Source organism: Mandrillus leucophaeus, unplaced genomic scaffold (assembly GCF_000951045.1).
Source record: "Mandrillus leucophaeus isolate KB7577 unplaced genomic scaffold, Mleu.le_1.0 Scaffold153, whole genome shotgun sequence".
NCBI lineage: Eukaryota > Metazoa > Chordata > Mammalia > Primates > Cercopithecidae > Mandrillus > Mandrillus leucophaeus.
Genome location: NW_012101510.1, coordinates 2,511,427 through 2,522,051, shown reverse-complemented (window position 1 = coordinate 2,522,051; position 10,625 = coordinate 2,511,427). Strand labels below are relative to the sequence as shown.

Sequence of the window (10,625 nt, the reverse complement as noted above, 5' to 3'; positions counted from 1 at the left end):
AGGGCGGGGCCTATGCGCAAAGCGCACTCAGACCTGCCGCGGGGCGGGTCCCTGCCGCCTGCAGGCGGAGCAGCTGATGGAGGAGTGGAACGAAGACCTAGACGGCATGGAGGGTTTCGTGCTGGAGGGCAAGAAGTTTGCACGGCTGCCGGAAGAGGAGTTTGGCCACTTCTATACGCAGGACTGCTACGTCTTCCTCTGCAGGTGCCACCTCAGCACTCCCTTCCCTAGGTCCCTCCCCTGGTGCTGAGGGCTCGAGCCCCTGCTCACAACCCTCCAACCCGGCAGGTACTGGGTGCCCGTGGAGTACGAGGAGGAGGAAAAAAAGGAAGACAAGGAGGAGGAGAAGGCCGAGGGCAAAGGCGGCGAGGAGGCAACAGCTGAGGCAGAGGAGAAGCAGCCAGAGGAGGACTTCCAGTGCATTGTGTACTTCTGGCAGGGCCGCGAAGCCTCCAACATGGGCTGGCTCACCTTCACCTTCAGCCTGCAGAAGAAGTTCGAGAGCCTCTTCCCTGGGAAGCTGGAGGTGTGCCTGGCAGCCCCGCGAGCCCGAGGCCAGGCGGAGGGGTGTGGTGGGGCCCAGACCCAGGGAAGGTTAGGCTCCTGAGGGGAAGGTGGGGGTCCAGGGAGCTGCCCCTAACACTTCCACATCCCCAGGTGGTACGCATGACGCAGCAGCAGGAGAACCCCAAGTTTCTGTCCCATTTCAAGAGGAAGTTCATCATCCACCGGGGCAAGAGGAAGGCGGCCCAGGGCGCCCAGCAGCCCAGCCTCTACCAGATCCGCACCAACGGCAGCGCCCTCTGCACCCGGTGCCTGGCTGGGGGAGGACACAGTGGCGAGCAGGGGTCAGGGAACCAGGCCTGACTCCTTGCTGATGCCCCATCCCTTCCACAGGTGCATCCAGATCAACACTGACTCCAGTCTTCTCAACTCCGAGTTCTGCTTCATCCTCAAGGTGGGGTTGTGGGTGTGAGCCAGGGCTCCGTGGACCAAGGGGTGGGGTGTTTGGGGGCTGAGTCAGCTGCAAACACCCCCACCCCCACCCCTGCACACTCCCCAGGTTCCCTTTGAGAGTGACGACAACCAGGGCATCGTGTATGCCTGGGTGGGCCGGGCATCAGACCCTGACGAAGCCAAGTTGGCAGAAGACATCCTGAACACCATGTTTGACACCTCCTACAGCAAGCAGGTCAGGAGGCAGGCGGGCGGGCACACACAGGGGAGCCAGGGCAGGCAGGGGCCCTGGGCTGGACTGGCCTTTCCCGCAGGTTATCAACGAAGGCGAGGAGCCTGAGAACTTCTTCTGGGTCGGCATTGGGGCACAGAAGCCCTATGATGACGACGCCGAGTACATGAAGCACACACGGCTCTTCCGGTGAGGCCAGGGCCCCGACCCTCCCCTCGGTCCTGGCGCTGCTGCTTATGACCTCTGGGCTCACCTTGACCCTTGATTCCCAGGTGCTCCAACGAGAAGGGCTACTTCGCAGTGACTGAGAAATGCTCCGATTTTTGTCAAGATGACCTGGCAGATGACGACATCATGTTGCTAGACAACGGCCAAGAGGTGCGATGTTGCCACTGGCCCTGCCCATCTGAGGCGGCGCCCATAGACTTATAAATGGGAAATTTGGGGCCAGGAGCAAGGGGGTGTTCCCAGGCGCCCATGCGACCGTATCTCCTCTGCTGCACCCACAGGTCTACATGTGGGTGGGGACCCAGACTAGCCAGGTGGAGATCAAGCTGAGCCTGAAGGCCTGCCAGGTAAGCTGGGTGGAGGGAGGGCCGAGGTGGGCCTGTGGGCAGGGCAGGGTCATCACCCAAGGCTCGCTGTCCCCTTGCCAGGTGTATATCCAGCACATGCGGTCCAAGGAACATGAGCGGCCACGCCGGCTGCGCCTGGTCCGCAAGGGCAACGAGCAGCACGCCTTTACCCGCTGCTTCCATGCCTGGAGTGCCTTCCGCAAGACCCTGGCCTAAGACAGGCTGGCACAGCCCCAGGCTTGGTGAGGAAGAGGAAGGGGCCCTCATCCACTGTCTGCTAGCAAAGAATATACTGAGGTGACAATGCCTGCTCCAGCCACGTCCAGTGCCACAGTCCCCAGTAGCCTCAAGCAGCACCAATGGGGATGACCCTGACAGGTGCCCTCAGGGGTCTGGGAAATCCGATTCCCTCCACAGTGTGAGCACGTGTGAAACCCCCTCACTTCTCTGCCAGGGATAAAGCAGATGTGGCTGCCCTTTAAGAGATATTAAATGCTTTTATTTTCAATATTAAAAATCAGTATTTTTAATATTAAAATGGCGCTAATTTTAACAAAATAACAGAAAAAAACCCCAAGGTACAATCTACAGGGAAACTCATCTTGGGCCCCCCCCACCCCCCCCAAACACACACACCTGACTAGGCCCCAGCTGTGGATGCCCAGCAGAGCTCCCAGTCGCATCCACACTCAGACACACACACTCATGACAGGCTGGGGACTGGCCCAGGAGCAGGTACCAAAATAGTTTTAGAAACAACCGTCCAGCCCAGGCGCTAGAAAAATACTCTTTGCAAAGTGAGGGGGAAGGACGGTGTGTGGAGCGGGAGGTGGCACAAGGTGCTGGGCCCCACCTGTCCTCTTCCCTAGGCAGTGGGCCCCCAGGGCAGCCAAATGCCTGCAGGAGGGCTCAGTTCTGGCCCAAGTCCCAGGCCCACACCCTGGGGCTGGTGCTGCTCCAGGGCCCAGGGTCAGGCAGGACAGGACAGCAGGTCCCAGTGGAGCCTACAGGTTAGCAGGCGTGGGTCTATGTTAAGGGGCCAGGCAGGTGCCAGGGATCCAGCACTCCAGCTCCGAGCAGGGCAGGTGGAGGTCGGGATAGTTCTGGCCTTCCTGGGAGAGGGAGAGAAGAGGTATCAGCAGAAGGTGAGGGAGGGCCAAAGAGGGCAGATGGATTGCCACAGTGGCCGGACCACACAGGTGCTGCCACTGTCTCCTCTGCAGGGCAGGCAGGGCCCTTCAGTAACCGCCTGAGATGGGGTTGGTGAGTCTCCAGGTGGGTATCCAAGTGCCAGGCCACATACGCCCCACTGAGGCCAGGGAGGGGCACCAGACAAAGAGCTGGGAGGTGTCCATGTCCTGTGCAGGGTGAGGCTATGGCCCACAGTTAGGTGGCTGGGAGCACGAGGCAGCAAATGCGCTGGGCAGATCTATGGGCCCCAGATCTAGGTGAGGATCCACACAGACTCAGGCAGGGTAAGTCAGCCACTTGCTGGGCCCAACCGATGAGACCTGACCTCATGCACCTCAGTGATCTCATCTATGAAACAGACTGGCCAAACCAGCTCCCAAGCCCCAAACTACTGCCACCTCTAAGTGGTTTAATCTGGTCTTGTCCTAACCACCACCTGCCACATGCAAAGGCTGAGGGGCTGGCCCTGCTTTTCTAATACCCAGCCATGACATTGGTGTCTGGGTGAGCCCCAATTGCGGCACTCCATGGAAGGCAGCCAGGTTTCAGAGTGCCACCAACACAGGGGCCTGCCAGGGTCCCAGGTGGAAGAGCAGGGCCAAGTGGTACCCAGGCAAGGGCTGAAGGGGGTGGACGTTGCCAGTGGTGAGGACCAGGGCCCCACCCCTGCAGCACCTCATTTGATCAGGATGGCACAGGCATGGGCCTCATCTTCTGCCAGGTTCCTCAGGTTCCTCTCCGACTCCTCAGAGGAGCTGCAAGATGGGGATGGTGCTCAGGGGTTGGGGCAGGGGAGCCCCTGGCAGCCCTGGGGAGGAGGCCTAGGGGACAGGGCAGCCCCTCCTGTGGACCTGCCCACCAGCCTCACCCCAGAAAATCCTTCACATCTTCCACTGTGACGTCCCCTGTCGTGTCCAGCGTGGTGTCAGCACTGGTGGCTGAGTCGATGGACATGGGTGAGAGTGCAGCCTCGGGTGGCTCTGGGGTGTCTGCAGGGAGCAAGTGATCAGCCCTTACCAGGACCGTTAGCACCCTCTGCACCTGGGGGCCTGGGGACACAGACCCAAAGGCAGCCCATGGTGAGGAGTGGCACCAATGAGCACACAACCACCCATCTCCTACAGAAGCCTGCCCAATCCCTGAGCTATGTGAGTCCTGACTCCCTCCCCCAGGGCACTGTGGGGCCAGGGTCTGGACCCCTTTCATGCCCCCCTCACCAGGTCCCTTGCTGTGGGCTGGATCAGGGCTTCCATCAAGGCTCTGTGGGGCCAGAAGGATGCTTGGGGTCCCGTTAGCCTGGCTCAGCTTGGGTGACTCTCGGAGCCTGTAACTGCAGAGATGGGGCCATGATGGGGACCATAGGTGGATGACTCGAGGCTGGCACCCTAGATCCTTGCCCTCCCACTCCCGCGCCCAGGGAAGGCAATCTCAGGGGTGGGATGAGACCTGGCCCTGGTCACAGGTCCCCCAGGCTAGGGGCTGCCCCTCCACCCACCTGGCCTGGGTGGCATCACGGGGCCAGTTAATGTCCAGAGAGCAGAGTGGCTCTGTGATGTTCCGGGCACTTAGGGAGAAGCGTTCAAATTCTGATGGGGATATCAGGTAAAAGCCTGGGTGGACAGAAGAATGAGGAGTGCAGTTAGGAGGTGCCACCAACCACAGCTCCTCCGTGGCCTGGGCCAGTGCCCACCCGGAGTGCCCTTCCTGCTCCCAGGCAGTACTGGTCCCGCTCAGCTCGCTCGCCTGAGGAAGGCCTCCTCGGCCTCTGCCCCGTCTCACCCTGGCCATGGCGCGTGAAGACACATGAAGCGATGCCGCTGATGTCCTCCTTCCGGATGCAGGAGTAGTGCACCTGGGGCCGCAGGCCAGGCACCGAGAAGACGTGGACGTCACCCAGGTTGGTGAGGCAGGCCAGGCAGGTCTCAGCATAGTCCTCGCAGGCCACACTGGCAAACGTGGCCAGCGCCACCTTGCGCACACGACAGCCCTCATGGGCCGTCAGCTTGAACTTGGTCTTCGCGCTCACCTTGGGCAGTGTGAACACCTGACAGCAGGTGGCCGGTAAGCACATAGCCTGGCCCTGTCCTCATCCCCAGGGCCCCTCACCCTCATAGCTGCTGACCCACCAGCTCCCACCACAAAGCCCCGCTGCACTGCCACGTGGCCTCCCCTGCCTGTACACCTGACTGCCCCACTAAACTCCAGACTTCACACTACTCCAGAAACCTCCCAGGCCCTCTCTCGATCTGTGACAAAACCAATCACAGAGCGCCAAGATGATGAGACTGGCATCCCCACCAAACCTAGAGTTCTTTCGAGGCAGAGCCCCTGGGGACTGGAATCAGGGGTCTGGGCAGGGTACAGGAGCCTCGTAGGGCACAGTGAGATAGGACTAGATTCCTGCCCTCCCAGGGGAACTGAGCAGGATCACGGGGTATCAGGGTTCTTCCGTAGGAGTTCTCTGCTGACTGGGGGTGTTTTCTGGGGTGCAAGGGAATTAGGGTCCCAACGGTGGGGGATACAGGCAGGAAGGGGTTCCAGAGGGTCCAGTGGTGTCCATGAGGTTGGGGCCTGGAGGGGAGTACCCCCCAGACTATAATGGCTCACCTTGAACTGCTCCTCAGACGCGATGAGCACAGCGTGACCACCCTGCATGTCAGGTGCCTGCGCCAGGTCCCGTGAGGCCTCGTAGGGCTCGGGCAGTGGGCGGCCACGCCCGTCCAACACGGCAATGGCCACCACAGGCGCCCGGTGCATCAGCTGCACCTCCTTGCCCAGCACGGCCTCCACCGCTTGCTCAGGCCGCTTCTCACCACCCACTGCTGCTGCCGGCACCTCCAGCGCATAGGCGAACACGGAGCCTGAGTTGGTGCCAGCCCACATGGTGGGCCCATGGTGGGCCCCTGCAGAAAACAAATGCAAGAAGAGGGAGCTCCCTGTGGGCCAGGCATCTCCCCTGTGGTCTCCCCACAGACTGCAGGTCCCGCCCTGCCTCTCTTGTACCCCTGCTTCCTAACTATGACACCCTGGGACTCAGGGCTGGTTCGTTCCTGTCCCATGCCTCCCTGGTGACCTCCAGTCTCAAGGCCTGAGACCCCAGCTCTATGCTGCTGACTGCAGTCAGAGCCCAGGATGCAGCCCTCCTGCAGAGGCCCGAACAGTTGTAGCGCATCTGCACAGGATGCCGATGGGCACCCAAACCAGACCGAGCCCTCCAGACCCATCCCACTGCACCCTCAGCCCCCATCTCAGTAAACGCAGCTCCATCCTAGCATCACTCAGGCCCCAAGCCCCAGAAGACCCCGACTCCTTTCTCCACCCCCGCGTCCCCTTGCTAGTCCTGTCGACAGGTGCGCCTTGTCTCAGCCCTGCTTCACCCCCTTCATCTTCAGTGTGTTCCCTATGTGGCAGCCAGAGGAAGCTGCCAAGCCTGGGGACACCTAGGACGCCCATCCATCGACCCTGCTCTGCCTGTGTGAACTGAACCTCTGGGGGCAAGCTTTAGTGGAGAATTGGAGCTCAGCCCAGCAGAAGCAAGAGCAGACTCACTACCTGCTCTCTGATGACCCGATGGATCCTGAGGCAGTAAGTGTCTGCGCAACTCAAAACATGCCCAACAGGAGCCCCAGCCGGCCATGAACATGAACCTATCGGCTTTCTCAGGCCAGTGGAACAAGTAAAAACCCCAGGCTGTCCTCCTCTGGGTCTTTGTAGTCAGAAAAAAACAAAAAGTCAAAGAACCCCCCACCTCCAGCTGCACCCGCCACATCCAGACAGTGGGAAAATCCACTGCACAAAGACTCTCGACAAATAAATGGCATCAGAAAGCTGAGCTCATAGACCAAGCAGATGACACTCAGGAATTTACATCGGTTCTACAGGGCATGATGTGAGCAGTGACTGTCAGTGACATCTGTCAGGAACACGCTGAAGCGCTTGTGTCTGGGTTTTCGCTTAAAATACCCCCGCAAAAAACCAGCAAAGAGTGTGGGGGAGGTGGGCAGACTCCGCAAGGGGCACACGGCTGGCAGCAGGCATGTGAGATATGTGGGACAACTTTCCACCTCTCTATTTTTGTGTATGTTTGAAATTCTCCCATTGTACAAGTTCAAAATCAATCAGTGACTCAATCAACAAACCCAGGACCTTCCCAGGGCTCCCAGGCCACCGAGAATCAAAGCCAGGTCCTCGGCCTCTGGCCAGCAGCAGTACCTCCCTGAGCCACACTCCTCGACCCTCACCTGCTCCACTCCAGCCAAGTGGCTGGGCAGCTGCCCACATGCATGCCCACCCCGGGGCCTGGGCACTGGCTGGTGACCCTCACTGTCATCCACCAGGCCTCAACCTCCCTTCTCCTGGCTCAGATCTGAGAGGCCCATCCAGCTCACTCAAAAATCCCTTACCATCCAGCTCCCCAAGGGACACTGGGGGTGACCCAGCAGTCCCCCTGGGGGAGCTGGATGGTAAGGGTTTTTTTCTGAGAGGGTCTCACTCTGTTGCCCAGGCTGGAGTGCAGTGACACGATCTCGGCTCACTGCAACCTCCGCCTCCCACATTCAAGCAATTCTCCTGCCTCAGCCTCCCAAGTAGCTGGGATTACAGGTGCCCGCCACCACGCCTGGCTAATTTTTGTATTTTTAGTAGAGATGAGGTTTCACCATGTTGGCCAGGCTAGTCTCAAACTCCTGACCTCAGGTGATCCACCCGCCTCGACCTCCCAAAATGCTGGGATTACAGTCGTGAGCCACTGTGCCCAGTCACATTCAGTAAAACTTTCAAACCTCCTGGAAGGTGCAGTCCCACCACCCATCTCCCATGTGGCCAACTGAGGCCAGCCTCCCCAACCCTTGCCCCTTCTCTGCCCCTGCCTTACCATCTCGAAGGAATGTGTCGGCAAAGTATAGGCAACGCACGACGCCTGATAGGGAGTCATCGGCAGAGCGGGGCTCAATGCGGCGCTGCACGGGCGTCATCTCCACGTCATGGGGGCAGGCCTGCTCGGCCAGCTGTGCATTGGCTTCCTGCAACTGCCGGGCAGGCGCTCCTGAACACCATCTCCCTAGCACCCCAGCGGCTTGCATCCTGCTTTGCGCCCTATGTTCTGTTACCATTCCTCCACCACCCAGCTCAGCTCACTCATCCCTCTGGAGGGCCCAGGGGCTGCCAAGGGAGGAGCACTGAGCTAAGCAGGCCCCAGGGGTCCCAGACCAGGGCCAGGCCAAGGCACGGGACACAGGCACAGCTCCCGTGCAGCCCACCCCAGCTCACCTTGCTGCTGGCATTAGCAGCCCGCTTCTTGCCCGAGACACGGCTCTTGCGAATGCGCCGGAAAGACTGGCGCAGCGACTTCTTCAGAGACTTCACCCGGGAGAGCGGCCCCTCCATGGCCAGGGAGTCATTGGGGTGAAGAGTGCACCTGGGGGCAGACAGGGTCCAGCTGTGCTACAGAGCAGCCTCCTGGAGCAGCCACCACACTCCTGCTGGCCTGTGGAGGCACCCAGGTCAGGGAGTCACAGCCCCTCTGGCGCAGTCCTGTGGACCCAGCTGCTGCTGGTGCTGAGAATGTCCTTCTTGGAGCTGCCAGGTTATTTCTTATGGGGCAATGGAGGTTAGTGGGGCCTTTGCCACACCAAACACAAGAGGCGGAAACAGAAGCCCAGACCCCATCTCGCTGGTGGCTCCAGCTGCCCAGCCGCCCCCACCCCACACACCTGGCCAGCACAGGGCTCTTGCGCTGGTAGTCGAAGAGGCCAAAGCCATGACTGGTGCCAAAGGCCACGAGGCTCCACTCGGTGTGGAGTGTGACAGCGGTGACAGCAGCTGGCGGCAGGCACTGCACCAGGACACGGGGCTGGAAGCCAGCAGGCCAGGGCAGCGGCCCCGTGCGTGGGCTCAGCCGCTCGTGGCCCTTCCACGTGAAGCCCTCGCGGTCCTGGAGGAGGTCTATGATGGCCACGCTGACCGCCTGCTCCACCGGCACATCACTGAGCTCCAGTACCAGCACCTGAGCCCACAGCCAGGCAGGGTGAGCATCAGCACAGGGGAGGGGCCGCCCTGGGCCCCACTCAGCCTGTAGCCTCTGAAGCAGCCCCAGCCACCACCAAGGTGGTTCTAGGACTGTCTTCAGTTCATCAGCTACATAAGCACTCACTGAATGCCTACTGTATACCAAGGCCCTCGCTGAGCACAAGGAACACAGTGATGACCAAGACACACTAGTCCCTGCCCTCTGAGGGCAAATGTTCACCCTTACCCTGAGTCTTTATCTCCCATTTAGCAATAAGTATGAGCGCCGGAGCACAGCACTGACATGAGTTCCCGCCCCTCCTCAACACTGTGGTTCCCCCAGCAACAGGCGCACTTCCCATCTGTCCTCACCCCAGCCAGCCCCACCCAGAGCCCTATTCCCACCTTGGCTTTTGCCTGTGCCAGTCCATCTCCCTCTCCACCAGACCTTCCAGTTCAGACCCATCTCTTCCAGAAAGCCCTCCCTGACATCTCCAACCCAGGGGACACCCAGCCCTACCTGGCCTGCAGTGCCAGCCACCACCATCTGGGCTGTATACTTGCAAAGAGCAACCTTCTGCACGCCAAGCCGGGGATCGTCACTGTAGGGATCGAAGCAGCCCACCTAGAGGGATGGGAAGGAGTAATGAGTCCAGGCAGAGTTGGGACCAGCTCATCAGGGCCAGGGGAGGGGCCCACCTTGCGGAAGGGTGGCCAGTCGTCCTCGGCAGCCTGGGCCAGGCTGTCAGCGTGCTCACAGTCCGTCTGGAAGAGGCCAGCTGTGCTCAGCTTATAGAGCGGCCGCAGCGCCACACCCGAGGCATCCCAGAACCTCACAGTGCCATCCTCATGGCTGCAGGGAAGGCAGATGTCAGGGCTACCCCTGGGTTCCTGTGAGGCCTGCACACCCCTCCATTCACTCATCTGATGACCACTCACTAAGCACCTACTGCACGTGCCAAACACTGACCAGAATCTTATTGTTACAAAAAACAACAGGCACCTACTGTATACAGCACAGGCGCACCGTGCACCTGCTATATGCCAGGCCACATGCACCACATGCACCTGGGCCCTTTAAACCACAGGGTGGAAATGACCACCCTGATTAACAGGAGACGGCCAAGGGGGACATGTAGAGAACAGAGGACTACGGGGGTTCTGCCTGCACTGCAGCAGCCATCAAAGGTGATCAAGAGCAAGGCAGTCACAGAACAGAGCGTGGGGCATCCCGGGGGAGGAGCTGCCTGGGGCCCGAGGCAATCACGTAGGTGGAGGAGCAGGAAGACTGCAGAGGCCAGGAGGAAGCAGGGAGGGGGCAGGGGAAGTAGACAAATCTATGGCGCAGCCTTGGGACACAGCTGCAGAGCCCAAGCAGGGCCCCGGGCAGTGGTGAAAGCCCAGAGGTAGGGTGTGAGAGGTGTGTGACTGTGGGGCGGGTGTGAGAGGTGTGTGACTGGGGCAGGTGTGAGAGGTATGTGACTGTGGGGTGGGTGAAAGGTGTGTGTGGGGCGGGCGTGAGAGGCGTGTCACTGTGGGGCGGGCGTGAGAGGTGTGTGACTGTGGGGTGGGCGTGAGAGGTGTGTGATGTGGGGCGGGTGTGAGAGGTGTGTGACTGTGGGGCGGGTGTGAGAGGTATGTGTGGGGTGGGTGAAAGGTGTGTG

The 10,625-nt window shown here is 60.4% G+C and overlaps 2 protein-coding genes across 4 annotated transcripts in view; one reads left to right on the top strand and one right to left on the bottom strand.

Moving 5' to 3' along the window:
- The window catches only part of FLII (flightless I homolog (Drosophila)), a 13,419-nt gene extending 11,117 nt beyond the window's left edge, over positions 1-2,302 (top strand). For all 3 annotated transcript variants that reach the window (XM_011975282.1, XM_011975281.1, XM_011975280.1), the window contains 9 exons: positions 65-204; positions 289-526; positions 658-812; positions 898-958; positions 1,064-1,192; positions 1,272-1,378; positions 1,462-1,567; positions 1,699-1,764; positions 1,846-2,302. In XM_011975282.1, the coding sequence (XP_011830672.1) occupies positions 65-204; positions 289-526; positions 658-812; positions 898-958; positions 1,064-1,192; positions 1,272-1,378; positions 1,462-1,567; positions 1,699-1,764; positions 1,846-1,980 (1,137 nt within the window). In that variant the 3' untranslated portion in view covers positions 1,981-2,302. The remainder of the gene's footprint in view (positions 1-64; positions 205-288; positions 527-657; positions 813-897; positions 959-1,063; positions 1,193-1,271; positions 1,379-1,461; positions 1,568-1,698; positions 1,765-1,845) is intronic.
- A 289-nt stretch (positions 2,303-2,591) lies between these two features.
- The window catches only part of LLGL1 (lethal giant larvae homolog 1 (Drosophila)), an 18,488-nt gene continuing 10,454 nt past the window's right edge, over positions 2,592-10,625 (bottom strand). Inside the window, exons 12-23 of the mRNA XM_011975304.1 lie at positions 9,661-9,814; positions 9,482-9,586; positions 8,667-8,959; positions 8,224-8,371; positions 7,829-7,982; positions 5,563-5,858; positions 4,735-4,999; positions 4,451-4,565; positions 4,173-4,285; positions 3,824-3,944; positions 3,631-3,710; positions 2,592-2,876 (exon numbers count right to left, since the gene is read on the bottom strand). Coding sequence (XP_011830694.1) covers positions 3,632-3,710; positions 3,824-3,944; positions 4,173-4,285; positions 4,451-4,565; positions 4,735-4,999; positions 5,563-5,858; positions 7,829-7,982; positions 8,224-8,371; positions 8,667-8,959; positions 9,482-9,586; positions 9,661-9,814 — 1,843 coding nt within the window. The 3' untranslated portion in view covers positions 2,592-2,876; position 3,631. The remainder of the gene's footprint in view (positions 2,877-3,630; positions 3,711-3,823; positions 3,945-4,172; positions 4,286-4,450; positions 4,566-4,734; positions 5,000-5,562; positions 5,859-7,828; positions 7,983-8,223; positions 8,372-8,666; positions 8,960-9,481; positions 9,587-9,660; positions 9,815-10,625) is intronic.